This window comes from Centroberyx gerrardi, chromosome 12, assembly GCF_048128805.1.
Source record: "Centroberyx gerrardi isolate f3 chromosome 12, fCenGer3.hap1.cur.20231027, whole genome shotgun sequence".
Lineage (NCBI taxonomy): Eukaryota > Metazoa > Chordata > Actinopteri > Beryciformes > Berycidae > Centroberyx > Centroberyx gerrardi.
Window position 1 is genome coordinate 2,183,540 of NC_136008.1, and position 17,499 is coordinate 2,201,038.

At 44.2% G+C, this 17,499-nt stretch overlaps 2 protein-coding genes across 2 annotated transcripts in view; one reads left to right on the forward strand and one right to left on the reverse strand.

Moving 5' to 3' along the window:
• The window catches only part of aldh5a1 (aldehyde dehydrogenase 5 family, member A1 (succinate-semialdehyde dehydrogenase)), a 132,122-nt gene that overhangs the window by 15,775 nt on the left and 98,848 nt on the right, over nucleotides 1–17,499 (forward strand). The gene's annotated exons all lie outside the window — the stretch shown is intronic.
• On the reverse strand, nucleotides 556–15,770 carry kiaa0319 (KIAA0319 ortholog). Its single transcript, XM_078287058.1, has 19 exons — nucleotides 15,698–15,770; nucleotides 13,047–13,843; nucleotides 12,002–12,182; nucleotides 11,749–11,847; nucleotides 11,262–11,359; nucleotides 10,724–10,811; nucleotides 10,199–10,330; nucleotides 8,892–9,024; nucleotides 6,906–7,008; nucleotides 6,419–6,558; nucleotides 6,100–6,248; nucleotides 5,545–5,696; nucleotides 4,993–5,131; nucleotides 4,542–4,701; nucleotides 3,066–3,202; nucleotides 2,255–2,377; nucleotides 1,762–1,852; nucleotides 1,287–1,378; nucleotides 556–713 (listed from the first exon to the last, which is right to left on the reverse strand). The coding sequence occupies exons 1-19, from the start codon at nucleotides 15,768–15,770 to the stop codon at nucleotides 556–558; spliced, it is 3,045 nt and encodes a 1,014-aa protein (XP_078143184.1).

Below are 17,499 nucleotides of genomic sequence, written 5' to 3' on the forward strand. Positions count from 1 at the left end.
GTTCAGAGGAGGATGAGAGGAAGAAGAAGAAACTCTTCAAGTCAAATCACATTTTATTTTCAAAGATCTTCTTCATGCGGCCGGGCAGCAAATAAAAACCCCCCAAATCTGTTTTTGTTGGTTTCACTCTGCTGGTTAAAGCTGCACCAGGCAAGACTTGCATGTAAAACTACGATCATCTTCTCAGCCTGAATCACAGAGAGCGTCCCGCTGCAGATTCTCCCTGTTTGTCCAAATTAAATTCTGCTGTCAGTTTGCTCACTGGTGGGAAATCTTCTCCACACAGGAAGAGACCGATCCAAACTGAGGAGAGAAATCCAAAAGCGTCTCCTGAACAGCAGTGAGCGAGCAAGCGCTCCGTCCTCCAAGAAGACATTTAGTTTACTGACCTCAGCACACAGGATTTCTGGGTAATGAAGTACTTCAAGTTCAGTTATCTCTCGCTGCCACTAGGAGCCGCCAAAGTGCAAAGTTGCCTAGTGCAGCTTTAACTCCCTGCAGCTGGTCTCTCCGCAGTCCTTCCCACCCCCCCTCCTCCCTCCTCCCTCCTCCCTGTCACCCGAAGGCGTTTCCGTTGCGGGCGGCCTGGGCGTTGGCCCGGTTCCGGCTGCGGACGGGCCGGTCCCGGCTGAAGATGGTGTCCTGGTCGCTGTCCAGCTCCGACTCGGACATCATCAGGCTGGAGTTGTGCTCCGTGCTGCGGTGCTTGATACCTGCAGAGAGGAAACTGTTCATCTGCACATCCTGCAGACATGATGGAGTTCAGACATCGTCCTGCTTTTCATTCATTCGGTATCATTTTTTAAGATAAGGTAAGATAAGATAAGATAGTACTTTATTGATCCCCTTGGGGAAATTAAGTCACATCTTAAAACCTACTTTTATGTAAAGGCCTTCTCTAAGTGTTTATTTTAACTTATTTTAATTAATTGTATTTCTTTTTATTATTTATTATTTTTCATTTCATTGTATTCCTTCTTGTCCTTTATGTTACATGATGTTTTATTGACTTTTTAAACTCCATTTGTCTTGTTGTAAAGCACTTTGTAACTCGGTTTTAAAAAGAGCTATATAAATAAAGTTTATTATTATTATATATTTATACTATTTCATTCTAGTGTGTTGGTTGTGTTATTTGATACGACTCTGTTTGCTCTATTCTTATTTATTTATATTCTGTTTCTCTGTGTATTCTACACGACTTTTCCCCACAGAGACCAAAAAAGTTGAATCTAATCAAATTTAACTTTCAAGCACAGTCCAGACTTCTGGCTCACGTGACTCACTGTATTTGGGCCTGAGCTCCACTCGCTCCTGGTCATCCATGTTGTCCAGGATGGTGTATTTGGTTTTCTTCCTCACCTTGGTCCGTCTCCTCCTGAACAGGCAACACAGTGTTTTAACACTTAACACTCTGGTGTTATTTGGGATAGCCAAGTATTTTGTTTTTGAGTTACACACATGTAACAGTAACCAGCTTTTACTTTGATAACAGTAAAAATGCAGTAAATCTGATTAGATATGTCTTTACCAACTTCACACATCTGGCACAAAAAAGACAGAAAAGAAAATATATCCACTGTAAATAACTTTCTTTAAATGAAATATGAACTATCAGCTCTGTACATTGAAACGTAACACAAGAAAACAAAATATCAAAAATTCTTCATCCTGTTTACTGGATGTCAGTTTAGCAGCAGTAAATTTATGAAAAGTCCTGCTTGTCTGAGATCAGTTTAGCAACAGTAAATGAGCGTTCACCTCTTGCAGCAGCAGATGAGCGTCCAGCTGACAGACAGGATGAAGACGATGAGCATGAAGCTGGACAGGATGACGTACAGCACCCTCCACTCTGAGGAGGAGGAGGAGATCAGCATCATCTGATAAAACTTACGCCAACTGTCTCAAAATCACTGCTGACTATATGTAAAGGTAGAGCACATTATGGGTTACTGTTAAAGTGATTCATCTCTAGAACTTGTGTTTGAGGAGAGAATCATCTGTGCTGTTTGAAATATTGACTGAACGAGATTCTAAAAAACATTTTTATTCCAGAGAGACACAAGGAGGGGTTATGAGGGAGAAAGACAAATTATGCAAAATGTGAAATCACAAATATTACAATATGTGGTATTTGCTTTTGTGCAATTTAAAAAACTTTTCAAGACTTGGGAATTATCAGTTTGCCTTTTCCACAGGAATCCTCTCAAAACATCAATGAATCCATTTAAGCTGTAAAAAAAAAACACTTTACCACAGTTGCTCTCTCCGTCGCCAAGGAAACGGCGAATCAGGTTCTCTGTCCAGAAGGGGTCGCAGACACACTCCTTGGTGATTGGATCACACTGGCCACGCCCCGAACAGCGGAGCAAACACACTGAAGACATACAGGATGAAAACATCATGTGATGGACTAACAGGGTTTGCAGTTGTGTCAAAAATCTCCTAGCAACCATTGTCTCCTAATTGTCTCCTAGAAACCATTGTCTCCTAATTGTCTCCTAGCAACCATTGTCTCCTAATTGTCTCCTAGAAACCACTGTCTCCTAATTGTCTCCTAGAAACCATTGTCTCCTAATTGTCTCCTAGCAACCATTGTCTCCTAATTGTCTCCTAACGTCGTCTTGGAGGACTCGTTGGACAATTAGCTGCTGGCTGTTCAATAATAACAGCTGAAAACTGTATTACAACCATCTGAGAAAGACACAGGTCATGACTGTGGATCCACACAGAAATGTTCCAGCTAAAAGTCAACAGTGTTAACTGGATGTTGACTGACTGAGTGTTTCCCACCCGCCGACTTTGTCTGATCATTTTCAAAGATATGTTTCTCTCCACCTGGTCCACCTTTGTTTTCTGTTCAGCACTACATACAAGTTAATGGACTGCACCCGTGATCTCTCTGTACTTAACTGTACTAAACTCTATCTGTACTACAACTCTCTTCATCCTTAACAAGCTTCATTATTTTTACATTTGGAGAGACATAGACACTCTTTGCCTATTTTGGCCTTGAGTTGGAGTCAGTTTGCTCTCTGTCTCGGTGTCGTCTCGGTGTTACTCACAGACGGTGTCGACCCTCAGCACTCTGAACAGCAGGTAGTCGGTCTTCTCTCTGAGCAGCTGGTTCCTCAGAAGCCCGACCAGCCTGGATCCAGAGAGCGGCCCGTCAGGCCCGCGCACCGAGAACCGCAACACCGTGCTGCACACACACACACACACACACACACACACACGTTTGTATTACTACACTTCATTGACTACCTTCATTCTTCAACTCCTAACCCTAGCTCACCACTTCAACCTAAACCTAGTCTGAATTCTAATCTTAACCCTAAACCCAAGTCCTAACCCTAACATAGCTCCTTAAACCAGCAAAATGTCCTCACCATCTCTGTATGTACGCTGCTTCCATCTGAAAATATGAGCTGACAATGAGAACAACTGACGATGCACATTTGCATGTCTTGAATAATATGTCACCTCTATCTGTAACCAATAATGTCAGTAGCTTATAATGCATGTTTGCATGTCTGGATACATTTCTGTTCATATGTTCTTCCATTTGTGTACCACATGACTGTGAGCAGCAAGCGATGCATATGTGCAGATTCTGGACATATTTCTGTACATGTGCACCCTCTATCTGTAATAATGTGAATATCTTATAATGCATGTTTGCATTTCCGGATACATTTCTGTTTATATGTTCTGTCTGTATACCATGATAATGTGAACAGCCAGCGATGCACATTTACTCATCCACTGCACAACCTGATAATCTGTCAAATAACACTCTGTATCTTTATACAACACTGTCAGTAAACCAGTCAGTCAGTCAGTCAGTACTGGTACCTGAGGTGGGAGTGTCCCTGCAGGGCGGAGCTGGATGTCATTGTCCAGTCAGTCAGTCAGTGAACCAGTCAGTAACCATAGCACCATAGCTCCTGCATCACATCGCTAGCTTGTCTGGGAAGCTAAGCAGGTTTGGCTGTGGTTAGTCTTTGGATGGGAGACCACCTGGTGCTGGAAGTGGTGTTGGAGGACCAGTAGGAGGCGCTCTTCCCTCTGGTCTCATGAGTAATATCCCCAATGCCCCAGAGCAGAGACAGGGACTCTGTCCTGTGAGTGAGCACCGTCCTTCGGATGAGACGTTAAACCGAGGTCCTGACTCTGTGGTTAATAAAGATCCCATCGGCACTCATCGCAAGAGTAGGGGTGTAACCCCGGTGCCCTGGCAAAATTCCCCCCAGAAAACAGGCCTTCCTTCCATCATGGCCACCTAATCATCCCTCGTTACCTAATTGGCTCTTTCAGTCCTCTACTCTCCACTGAGATAGCTGATGTGTGGTGAGCGTTCTGGCGCGAAACTGGCTGCCGTGCGTCACCCAGGTGGGTGCTACACACCGGTGGTGGATGAGTTGAGTCCCCCCCCCCCCCCCCCCCCCACAATATGTGAAGCGCTTTGAGTGCCTTGAAAAGCGCTATATAAATGTAATCAATTATTACTAGTAAACCAGTCAGTCGGTCAGTACTGGTACCTGAGGTGGGAGTGTCCCTGCAGCGCTCGGAGCTGGATGTCGTTGTCCAGGACGTGCAGCAGGGCGGCCAGCTGTCGGACCACCGTGTCTCTCTGAGCCAGACTGACCTGGGACACCGACACCAGCATCTCCAGCTCCACCTCCTCCCCCCCGCCCGGCTCTGCAGGGGCGCGCGACAAGATACTTACTAAACAACGAAACTACAGACTCAAAAGAGTTGAACCAACACTTCTGTGACACAGTCTCAACAAAACCTGTACCGAGCTCCACAAAGCTGGTATTTATAGCAGGGCTGCTGTTCAGAAACCGACGCATAGAGACTCATAACCTGCTGTAAGGAGTAATCTGGTCCGATGAGTCTCTTTCAGCCTTTCTGCTCCATCCAGACGTGTTTATATTTGAAAGAAGCTAAAGGATTCCCTCCACCCACAGTGTCTGTTGCCCATCCTACCTGGCCGGACCTCCACGGTGGCGGTGGCGGAGCTGGTGCGCCCCTGGGCGTCCGTCACCCTCAGCTGGAACAGGTAGGTTCCCTCCACCAGGTTAGCCAGGTACAGGGAGGCCTGGGTCTCTGAGCCGTACAGCACATCCTGGAAACAGTGTTTATTATCACCATGCAGATGTGCATTGGTAGAACTGTATTGTTTGGTGAGTAAAAAAAATACTCAACTTAATTCTGAGGGAAAAAAATGATTTTGTGTGTTTCAGGATCTTATGAGCAGTAAGGATTAAATATTAAATAAAAAATGACTTCATGAATAAATCTGCACATATCTCTATTGTCTCATTATGTTCGACTGTTGGCATTTTGTATATCCTGTATATGCTGCAAATTCAGATCTTTTTCATATTTTTCATGTATAAATTTTACTTATGGAATCTAACTTAATACGATCTAATCTAATCTAATATGATCTAATCTAATCTAATATGATCTAATCTAATCTAGTCTAATCTAATCTGATCTAACAGGAGGTCTGGTCGTGCTGCGGTCTGGACTGACCCCGGCGGCGGGGCTCTGGCTGTCTCGGACCCAGGTGTAGTGAACCTCGGCCTGGTCGCCGTCGGTCACCGAGCCGCGCAGCACCAGAGAGCTGTTGGGCAGCGTGAGGCTGTGGCTGCCGCTGGCGTGGGCGACCGGAGGTAGACTTCTGGCTGCAGGACAGGAGGGACGGACAGCTGAGTATGACTGAAGATTCACAGTGATGCTAGAGCAGCTGCAGTCAGAGGCGTTGTGAGGCACGAGACCGAACGGTGGAAAACCCTCAACTGTTCAAAAGTCACTGTAAAGTGCTGCGATGTTTTGTTTTTAAATCGAAAATAATTAAATATGATAATAATTAAATGTTCATCTTCCACCAACCAATATAGTTCTTTAATAGTTGCTAAAGCGGCGGCTGCTGACCATAATTTTGGGTGAAGCACCCCACCCAACCCCCCATCCCAAAACAAACAAAACATGGATCCTCTGAGTTATTCAGTGTCATTTTGGAAATGAACATTTTCTCTTATCGGATCTGTCTGGTTAACTAAACAAAAACAAGACAGACTCCCTCACCCTCCTGGACCCGGACGGTCAGTGAGGCGCTGTCTGTCGCTCCCTCTTGGTCGGCGACGGTCAGCCTGAAGATGTAGCGCCCCGCCCGAAGGCCTGTTGCCGTGGCTACCGCCTGGTCCGCGCCCTCCATCTTTAATCCCGGGGGACCGCTGGAAAAACATGACGGCAAAACCACAGAGAAGCAGAGAGAGCTACAGTGAGGCTCTTCCCTCTGGTGCGGAGGAGTCTGGTTGGTCTAGTTACAGACCGGTCTTACACAGACCGGTCTGTAACCCAGAGGGGTCAAGTGTTCAGTCCCCAAACAGGAAGCCCCTCCTACCTGGCGGCGTCCCAGCGGTAGCTGACGACGGCGCGGTCGTCGGTGCTGCCGCTGCCGTCGAGCGACACGCTGCTCACCGGGAGAATCAACTTCCTGTCAGGACCCACCACGGCCACCGGACCACGGTTTGACCCCCCGACCTCTGATATGGAGGGAGAGGAGGGGGGAGAAAAGGAAAGGAAAGGAAAGAGGAAGGACTTGTTGGTATTAAATCTAAGCCCTCATGACCTTTGAACCTTTGAAAGCTTTTAATCTAAATGTAATCAACAAGTAATCTAATGACAGAAAGAAAGTAATGTAATTGCTGAAATGTAATCTAAATATAATATTCTCTTATCTCGACCAGAGCAGGTTCCATACACATAATTAAATAAAATATAGATTTTAGTGTGTATTTACCTGACTTGGCAGCAGTGGTGGCAGAGGGGGGGGGCGGGGGCGGGGGGGTCGAGGTGAGAGGAGAGGTGACGGCGGGGTCAGAGGTCACGGTCCGGTTCTGCTGGGGAGTGGGGGGGGCGCTGACCTCAGCCTGCAGGACCTTCACTGTGGCTGTGGTGGAGTCTGACCAGCCAGCAGCACTCACTGTCAGTCTGAGTGGAACAGAACAGAGTAGAGTAGAGTAGAGTAGAGTAGAGTAGAGTAGAGTAGAGTAGAGTAGAGTAGGGTAGGGTAGAGTAGAGTAGAGTAGAGTAGAGTAGAGTAGAGTAGAGTAGAGTAGAGTAGGGTAGAGTAGGGTAGGGTAGAAGAGAAGAGAAGAGAAGAGAATCAATCACTGTTAGTCTGAATAGAATAGAATACAATAGAGTAGAATCAGTCAGTGTTAAGTCTGGATAGATAATAATAATAATAATAATAAAAATAACAATAATATAGCCTTTATTTACAGTGCATTTATCACCACAGAGTTACAAAGCGCTTTACAAAATAAGAAAAATGTAAGTAATAAATGTATGAAACCTGAACAATAAATAAAGAAGAAAAAGTAAAATACAAATGGAATAAGTTTTCCAACAGGAACAGGTCTGATCTAGACTGCAGACCAGGATCAGTAATCCAAGTGTGATGAGACAGGAAACCTCTGACACTGCTGACAGGACGGTCACACTCCTCTGACTCTGCTGCTTAAAACCTCTAGATGTTTAATAGACAGAACTGACTTACACTGTAACTAGAACAGTGTCTGTCCTGGGACGACCTGACCCGCCTCAACTTATATAGAGGCTCTGCAGTTCTGTCACAGATCTCCACTGGAGGAACAGAAGTGTGTGTTAGTTAATAAAGTGTAAATCTGTAGAACTGTGTGTTAGTTAATAAAGTGTAAATCTGTAGCAAGCAGCTAACAGAGAGCAGCTGAGTCAGCTTGTTGTGGTGTGGCTGTAGATCCATTCAGTAACGTTCTCAGTAAAAGTGAATAGTGTGATAAGGTGGATTTGGTTACTGTGACACAGTAAACTGTCTTGTCTTTAGCCCTAGTCTCTACTCCGCTTGCTTCTGCTAGCTATGTTAGCTAGTGTGCTAATCAGATGTGTTAACAACAAGACAGCGATGTTAGCTGACCAGATACTATGGTTAGCTAGCTAACAAGCTGACATTATCTAAACACTAAATCAATCAGATGGATCAGTGATGAAATGATCAGTTCAGTCAGAAACAGACAGAAATGAACCGTCTGTTCAATTTTGTTGAGTTGCACATTAAAAAATGCAATCAGCTGCTCGTATAGCTATTGTTTCCAAACAGCTGAGGACCTCCAATATGTCCGCCAGAGTTTGTGTTGCATCATGTGAAAGCTCTCTATAGAAAGACAGAAAGATAGGCAGAGGCAGAAAACAGAAGGGAACAGCTAGATACCCAGACAGAGGGTCAAAAACTTGCTGGCAGGTGATCTCATGTTGAAGGTTAAAAATGCCAAAACAGCAACAATACCCAGCAAACACGCCCACATTGTCCCAGTGTGGCCCGGGCGGGAAAAACATCCTGTCGTTCAGTCAAGCAGCTCACACTGGACCCAGCAGGATTTGCACATGGATGTGGGTTTGACCCAGCGCAGGCTAGCTGCCCCAAATGTTTATGGAAGTTCTTAATACCCAGACAAACCCCATCTGCCCTTTTTGAGCCTTTACTGAGCCCAAAGCACCTGACTCATCCTGATCTTGAAGAAAAAACCTGCTTTAAAAAGGTTTGGATTTTTTAGATTTAGCTTTCTCACCTCTGGCTCAGACTTCTAGCTAGCTATTAATGTGCTAACGCTGCCTTTTTTGTTATGAATTATACATAATGTATAATATCAATAATATCAATATCGAACAATACCGGTCAATGTCAGCTATTGAGCCTCTGTAATGGATGGGATTTAAAATGTAGTGAAGTACAATACTGCTACTCAATTACAGTAACGTGAGTAAATGTAATTAGTTACTTCCACCCTTGACAATGGGTAATGTAACTAGCCCACAACAGGTGAGTAATGTACCGGAAGGTGTATTCTCCGGCGCTCAGGTCGGTCAGGTTCAGGATCCAGCGGTCGGTCGAGTCTCTCAGGTTCAGCGGCGGTCCGCTCAGCTGCTCCCACCGGCAGCCGACTGCAGCCCCGCCCGCTCTGCTCTCTGCAGGGAAACACAGCACAGTCACACTTCTCACAGCTTTACACTCCACAAGACGGTTCTGTAGGTTCGTCCCATAGCAGAACCTTCTTGGTGACGTCAAGAACCCTTTTACAATGTGGAAATGTCCAAAACCAGCAGTATTAAAATGACTTTATTCTGATTTACCAGTTGTGTTTTCTTTGAGTCTTTATGGTTCTATATAGACCCACTAACCCGGCTTCTTCTGTTTACCACACTCTTACTTTCCTTATGACATCATCACTAATTACATAAGCGTCATTTTTTATTTATTTCCCATACTTGTAATTTATGTGTTTTGTTGTTTTGTGAGGTTTTTCTGTCACCTGAACAGTATTTCTTTTCTTTTCTCTTTTTCTGTTTTTATCATTTGCACAAATAAACTAAAACTTAACCATTTTAGTATTTCATCTGACTCTCTCATGCAGAATGAGGTCGGCAGTGGAAAGAGCTTCTATTGATCCATATTAAGTAGGGCTGTCAAACGATTAATTTTCTTAATCGCGATTAATCTCCGAATTTCAATAGTTAATCGCAATTAATCGCGTTTTTAATCGCATGTTTACATTTCCATTATTTTGCATTTCCAAACAGTTTTTAAGTCCATATTAACAATGTAAAGCAATTCTTACCAGAGTGTCTTGATTGGGAATCAAATGAACACAACACTTCTTAGATGTAGTTTCATCCACAGGTCTGTGGCGATTTGCACTTTCTAAAATAATGCTTTGCCGGCTTTGGCGAAGCAGTCGCCCGCTAGTCTGATTAAAGTTAGCACCTGTAAGTTTGGCTCATAGGTGGAAGCTCGAAGTCAAAGTACTTCGGTGATATTGAAATTCCATTTGACACAAGATGCATATTACTTTTGATTTGTCAACTGAGCCGTCTGGGAGTCTTTTAAAGTGAAACGAGCCATTCAAAATCCCAGTGGTATCGTTGTTTTTCTCCATCACCGCGATGTGAATTACACAGGAAACTACACAGCCAGCAGGATGCAGCAGCAAGCCATGGCGCTTGATTACCCAACTAAGGGTGTGTAGAAGGGACAAAATAACATGTGATTAACACGCGATTAAAAAAAACAACGCGTTATACATCTGAAATTACTCGCTTCTAACGCTGACAGCCCTAGTGTTGAGACAGATTCCTGGTGCACCTCTTGGTGTCGAGGCTCGGCTGCGATACGTACGGCTGGCGTTGATGAGCGCCTGGCGGCCCGGGGGGGTCACGACCTGGACCGCCGGAAACAACACCGCCTGGAGGGGGCGGGGGGGCAGGGAGCTCACTGCTGGGGGAGACGAAAGGAGGAGAGAGAGAGAGAAAATTAAAAAAGAAAGAAAAAGAGGAAACTAGGAAGCGAAAGGAAAGGAAAACAGGAGAGTAAAGGAAAGAAAAGCAACAGAACAGAAGCAAAGAAAGGATTAGAAGGCAGAAAACAAAATAGAAACACAAAAGAATGATAAAAAGAAATGAGAAAAGAGGAAAAATAGAAAAAGAAAGAAGAGAAAAAGAACACAAGAAAAGAAAACAGAATAGAATAAATCAGGATAAAAGAAAAAGAGAAGAAAGTATGAGGAAAGAAAAAAACAGAAGAAAAATAGAAAAAGAAGACAAAAGAAATAAGGGGAAAAAAAGAAGAGACAGACAGAACAGGCTCAGGTCCAGCTGAAGCTCACTGTACCTTCCTTCACCGTGACGTTGACCGCTCCTTCTCCATATGAACCTTGTCCTGACACAGACAGCAGCACCAGGTAACGGCCTGCAGACAGCTGGAGGGACACACACTCACATTTACAACAGAGAAAAACTATTAAATTCACCGGTGAAATCATAGTTATTATATTTAGGGCTGATAATTTTTGGATTAATCGATTAATCATTTAGTCTATAAAATGTCAACAATAATGACAGATGTCCATCACAGTTTAGAGTCCAAAGTGATCCTTCAGATTTCTTCCTCAGTCTGACCAGCAGCCAGAAAACACAAATCATTCATTTAATAAAGAGATGAAACAGAGAAAATCTTAACATCTGTGAAGCTGCAACCAGCAAACGTTTGGTATTTTTACTTGATAAATGACCAAAACGACTAATCGATTAATTGGCTAATCGTTTCAGCACTAATTATATTGTAAGGAATAATAATCCCTGATGGACTGCTTTGAGCTTTTCTACCCAAATGAACTTGTTCCCCGTCCCAGAAACATCCCTTATCTCACCCTGCTGAGTCTGACTGACTTGCTGTGTTCGCCCTCTATCGCCTCCCTGTGGCCGTCAGTGGAATCGACCAGGTGCCATTCATACCTGTAGGACGAGTCTGGAACAAAAGGTGAGTTTGTTTAAAGCAGCAATGTGTATTATTTTCTAACATCAGTATTTCATTGTCACATTAATATTGCTACCTTGGTCTAATGACTGCAAACCAATGAGAGCATGTTGGAGATGATGCTCTCATTACACATCTACGTGCAGCACCTTTAATGCACTTGTTTAAAAAAAATAGTTGGTTTTAATCTCTTTGGAGAACCAGATGGGCGGGGTTTACTGCATCAGGAGCATTCAGATAGTGGCAGCTCAGTTGTCAGTCATTGAAAAGTCTAGAAAATACTTTTTGAACCAGGCCTTGTGTGTGTGTGTGTGTGTGTGTGTGTGTGTGTGTGCGTGCGTGCGTGCGTGCGTGCGTGCGTGCGTGCGTGCGTTCAGTACCAGTTTGGGGTTCAGGATGGACTGAAGCTTCAAGTTCAACCGTATCCATGGGCAACGTCAGCTCTACAGGATCTCCCAAGGACACCACCAGGGGTCGGACTGCAGGTGGAAAAGGATGGAAGGAAGGAAGGAAAGAAGGAAAGAATTAATGAAGGAAGGAAGGAAGGAAGGAAGAAAGGAAGGAAGCTCAAGAATTTGGAAAAAAAAAGTTCAAAATGTTCTGTTATTTAACTATATTATATTCTTAGCTGACCTGGCTGTGTGGGCGTGGCGCTGGGGGGGCGGAGCTTGGCGCTGGCCGTGGCGCTGGGGGGGCGGGGCGTGGCAAGGGTGGGAAGTGAAGTCCCTGTATGGTTTTGTTGGGTGGAGTCAGTCGTGGGTTTCCGTGGCAACGGTGTGAGTGACGTGGAGCCGGAGCTGGTCTGTGGTTCAGTCTGGAGAAACACAACAGGATTCAATTACTGACAGAGAGAAACAGCTTTCTATTCATCTCTCTCTAAATATTCCATTCACCTGAATCTGAACTGCATCCATTACAGTTTGTGTGTGTGTGTGTGTGTGTGTGTGTGAGAGAGAGAGAGAGAGAGAGAGAGAGAAAGAGAGAGAGAGAGACAGAGAGAGAGAGAGAGAGAGACAGAGAGAGAGAGAGAGAGAGAGAGACAGAGAGAGATTCTGAGGTAATTGTCTCTTAAGACTGAGTCATCAAATTCGTAAGATCACACACACACACACACACACACACACACACACACACACAGTAATCATGTCTTTTGGGGAGTGGATTGCTGCTAAACCAGCAGCAGATATAAACTGGAAACACACAGGATGTCTGCAGGTTTTAACAGATATAGCCAATTTGGCAAAAAAAATGAATTCCTATCACATTCAAACAAGTATGTTTAACTAACTAATGTTTAGCAGCTTTACTTACATACTGACTCATTATAATAAAACAATATGCTGTATGTTTTGGAGGAACTGCTGCCAAATTGAAGAGATTCCTTCCGAAATGAGATAAAAGTGAAACCTACTGTTTCAAAGGAAGCAGAGTCCTACATTAGAAGGTCTACCTCATGCAATAGAAAGGCTTTGCAAACTCTAAATTTGTAATATTTTAATATAATGTTTATTGCATAATTTTCTTGTTGTATTGGTTTATTGTATGTAAACCCCTGGTGTTGCTGTATGTGCGGCACCTTTTGTTACTGTACTGCATTCCTGCTTTTGAATATCACTGTATTTCTGTTACTGTTAATGAAGGAAAACAAAGTCCTGTCCCAAGCTCCGCTGACACTCACTGTCTCCTCTGCAGCAGCAGGGTCTCCCCGCTGGTCTCCCCGCTGGTCTCCCCGCTGGTCTCCCCGCTGGTCTCCCCGCTGGTCTCCCCGCTGGTCTCCCCGCTGGTCTCCCCGCTGGTCTCCCCGCTGGTCTCCCCGCTGGTCTCCCCGCTGGTCTCCCCGGCTGCTGTTTCCCCCGGAGGAGAGGCTGTTCTGGGCCGGGCTGCTCTCCGTCGGCCCCGCCTCCGCACCTTCCTCCCTCTCCGACTGGTTGAAGCCGTCTCTTCCCTCCAAGTGCGGCCAATCGGGAAACGGCTCCGCCTCCGAGCCTTCGCCGCCTCCTCCCCCTCCGCCCTCGCCGGCCCCGCCCCTCTCCTCCGGGCTTCCCTCTGAATACTCCAGGTCCAGCAGGCCCGGGTCGGCCCCGTCCAGCAGGGCCAGGTCCTTCAGCGCCTCCAGGTCTCCGGGGGCCTCGGAGGAGCGGGCCGGGGGCCGCCAGCGGCCGCCGTACGGCTCGCCGCGCACCAGAGACTGCAGCACCAGCGTCTGGGCCGGCCCTCGCCGCAGGAAGGCCAGGTAGGAGTCGGCGCCGGGCCGCTCCCGGGGCCGGCAGTTCTCCCTCTGCCGGCAGCTCAGGACGTAGCAGCGGCCCTCGAACAGCCAGGCCAGGTCGCAGCCCGGCAGGTCGCAGCACGCCGCCACGCACTGCGGCAGCGACGCCACGCCCGGCACCCGCAGGATCCCGCTGCTCCGCACCGCCGGAGACACCACCGCCTCCGAGAAGGTCGCCCCCTGCCAGCACTGAGACGCCACTGCAGCTGCAACACAGACATTATAATAACTTTATTTATACAGACCGGCATAAAATCAAACAAGACGATACAGCGGAAATAAAACAGTAAATAAAAGCAATGAGAACTGTAAGAACAGTTAAAGAAGAAAGCAAAAATAAAATAAAATTTTAGTTTATAGAGAGTTTACAGAGATGTTGATGTTTACAGAGTTTATAGAGAAATGTTTTTAAAAGGAACTTTAAAGTTGAGAGCGACTTGACTGATCTTGTGAATAGCAGCAAGTCATTCCAAAGTTTAGACAGTTTATACTCAGCTTGTCTTCTTTGTGCTTACTGACTTATGTCAGTCTGCAGGATGGCGCCTTCTAGTGGCGACGTTAGCATTCAGTAAAAATTCATTCATTTTTTTACCCTACACATAAACAAAAAGACAAAAGCTAAAACATTTTACGTATATTTTTTAAATTTTATTATTATATAAGTAGTTTTAGTTCAGTTTCAGTTTTTTCACAAAGTCTAGTTGGTATTTTTATTTCAGTTTACGGCAGTTTATGTTTTTTAAGTTTTCATCTTAGCTTTAGCTTTAGTTTATGATAATGACCCTGGTCCTGTCACAGTGTCTTTTTTACTCTGCGCATAAATGACAAAAACTAAAACATTTCACAGTACTGTGCAAAACTCTTGGGCAGCCTAGATTTTTTATATAAATTTTGTCTTAGATGTTTTTTAGATGCTGCATTAGTGTGTCAGTAGACTGCTCTTTATAGTAAAATTTTTGATATTTAGAAACTTTTCATTTCATTATTTTTGAAAGCATCTTCGTTTTATGGATTTTTTTTACATGCGCCTAAGACTTTTGCACAGTACTGTATATATTTTTAATTTATAGTAGACAAGATAGTTTTAGTTAAGTTTCAGTTCCTTCACAAAGTCTAGTGTTTATATTTTTATTTCAGTTAACAATGTTTCTGGATACGAGTGTCAGCTAAACGGCAACAACGCAGACGTAAAATGTGGCCTAATTCACTGGATCTGTCTGAGACTTCCTGTCCTGCTGTGACCCTGCAGCCTCACGGCAGCCAGATGGCCGCGGCGCCGACATTAATTATTCAAACACCAATCCACCGAGAGCTTCAGAGACGAGCTGACTGGCTGGTTAAAACAGAGGAAGCAGGAAGTGGATCCTCATGTCGACGCTGAGCACGGCTGTTTCTACTGTGTTTATCTTTCTATTAAAAAAACTCTATTCTGTCCTGCCCATGAAAACAGCATCGAGTGGCAATCTGAGAGATTCATGTTTTGTTTTTATTCAGTCTCCATCTTTGTCCCTCAGCCTCACTGTGGTGTTTCTGCTGCTCTTCCCACAGATCACCTGTCAATCAAACAGTGTGGGCGGAGCTTGGATTTCCTGTTGCTGCAGTTTGAGTTTCTCTTTTCTTCGTCTGTTCAGTCATGGTGGCTATCGCTGCTCATGCTAACTACCCAGTTCTTCTTCTTCTGTTGATTCCAAACCAAGAAACGTAAAACGCATCACTTCCTGTGCAGCAGAGGATTTTTCCCAGGAAAGAGCTGCCAGATTAGAGCAGACAGTGGAGAAGATTTATGAACTGGATATAGGTTGGATCACTGTTGGGTTAGAGCAGGCAGACAGATATTTATTTATATGAAAATGTTGGTGATTATTACTTTAACATCACACTGGGCTTGGGCCGATATTTGATATTATCGCATATCGTGATTATTGGGATATTTCCAGCGATATCGACTACCCCGCCCACCCCACTCTGTTGCACAACACATACACACACAGGCATGTCAGCATCTCACAGGTTAAACTGGAATGATGTTTATGTGCATTTGGAATAGAAGAGACTCTGACCTTCCACAGCCTGCAGGAGCAGACAGAGCAGAGGAAGAGGAAGAGGAAGAGGAAGAGGAGTTTTCTCCCTCATGGCGGCTCCTCAGCCTGGAACAGAGGAAACAGGTCAGAGCTTCACTGAGTGACATGAAGACAGGAAGAGACGATTCCTACTGGTACTGTTTCTATTAAACCTGGGGTTTAACTAATCAACGTCAGCCATCTGCTATTCACCACCTGGCACCAAAGACCAGCCAATAGCAGATGTCAATTTCAGTAGCATGTTTTTTACCTTTAGATGTCAGGCTTTACTCAGGTTTGTTTAGTTCCTCTTTAACCATGAGAGAGCACACTGTTTGCTTTTGTGTTCAGTTAAAGGGGCAAAAAGTAAGAATTTTGCTGCTCCATAGCACAAACAGACCATAATATACAGTATCTGTGGAGCTTGATAGGGTTGTTGATACCAGTGTCAATACCAGTGACTCAATGATTTCTCAGCCAGCTGCTGAAATGTCTGTCTTTAAAACTCTCTTTCTGACCCGTCCTGCGGTATCTTCAGCTGCTCAGTAACGGAGGATGGAGTTACGAGTCGTAACACAGGGAGCCGAAGTTGACATAATTCCCATGACTTTCCCCTCTGTCAGTGTATGGAGGTTACTTCATATCAGCAATCTAAAAAACATATGGCTTTGATGTTGAAATATGTTGTGGTAAGCATCAACATCTCCTCAACATATAAAAAAAATCCATTCATTATTATTTACAGGGACAAAATTAGTTCCCGATCTACATTACTCAGCATGCTTTAAGCTAGCTGGAATGTTCCATCTCCTGCAAAGGGAACAAGCTACAGTAGCTAGCTAGCTAGCTGCAGTCGTCTAAAGAAAAGTTCATGCTGCGTAGTGAGAGGAGAATCTCAAACCATTTGCTGCTTTGTTTAGTTACAGAAAACAGAATACTTTGCTGTCAATGGAAAATCACGTTAGCCACTTAGCTGCTACTCGACCACAGGAAGGCTTCGGCCTTCACTTCCACTTCACTACAGGAGGAGATAAGGAGATTTAGTCATTTTGTGCTATGATGCAGTAAAATTCTTATTTTTTGCCCCTTTAACCAAACAGAACAGTGTTGTTGCAGTTCCTCTGGTCACCAGCAGAGGCTGATAGAGATCATAGATTTCGTAATGACATGGTAATGCCCCTTTAAATCCTCAAATTTTCCATCTGTTGTGTCTAATTAACAAACAAACTGATCACTTAGACTCTAATGACTCTCATGATTCAAATATGAAAATTACATAATCCATTAGTCATTTCAGGATGTGGAGACAAACAATCATCTGTCACTTATCCATCCTGTCTGTCTGTCTGTCTGTCTGTAAAAATATTTTTTTGGTATGTTATTTTATTTCTTCTAAATTACATCAAATTTCTAGACTTTTAATAATAGTAATAATAATATTTTTATTAATAGTCTATAAATTTGATATTCAATCTCATGGAAAATATCATGATATTCACAATATATTCAATATTATCGAATGTCAGTCCAAGCCTACTAACCAGTCTGGACTGGACCAGTTAAAAGACATACAGAAGAGCAAATCACATTTCGAGTTCAACAGGAGATGCAGATGAAGCCCATCCACACTGCCTCAACCAGTGATGTGCTGGGAAATAAAACTGTGAATTGTATGAATATAAAATAGTAATAGGAAGCAGCAAAGAAAAATAGCATATAAACAATAATATAGCAAAATAGTTTTCAACTTAACGCAACCAACGATTTCAACACTGGAATTTGTTGAATGTAAGAATGAAAAG

Coding starts and splice junctions, on each gene's coding strand:
- kiaa0319 (XM_078287058.1), bottom strand. CDS start 15,770: ATGAGGGAGAAAACTCCTCTTCCTCTTCCTCTTCCTCTTCCTCTGCTC. Junction 9,025..10,198: donor CCGAGCCTCGACACCAAGAG/GTGCACCAGGAA, acceptor GTTTCCCTGCAG/AGAGCAGAGCGGGCGGGGCT. Junction 7,009..8,891: donor GCCGGAGAATACACCTTCCG/GTACATTACTCA, acceptor TGTTCCACTCAG/ACTGACAGTGAGTGCTGCTG.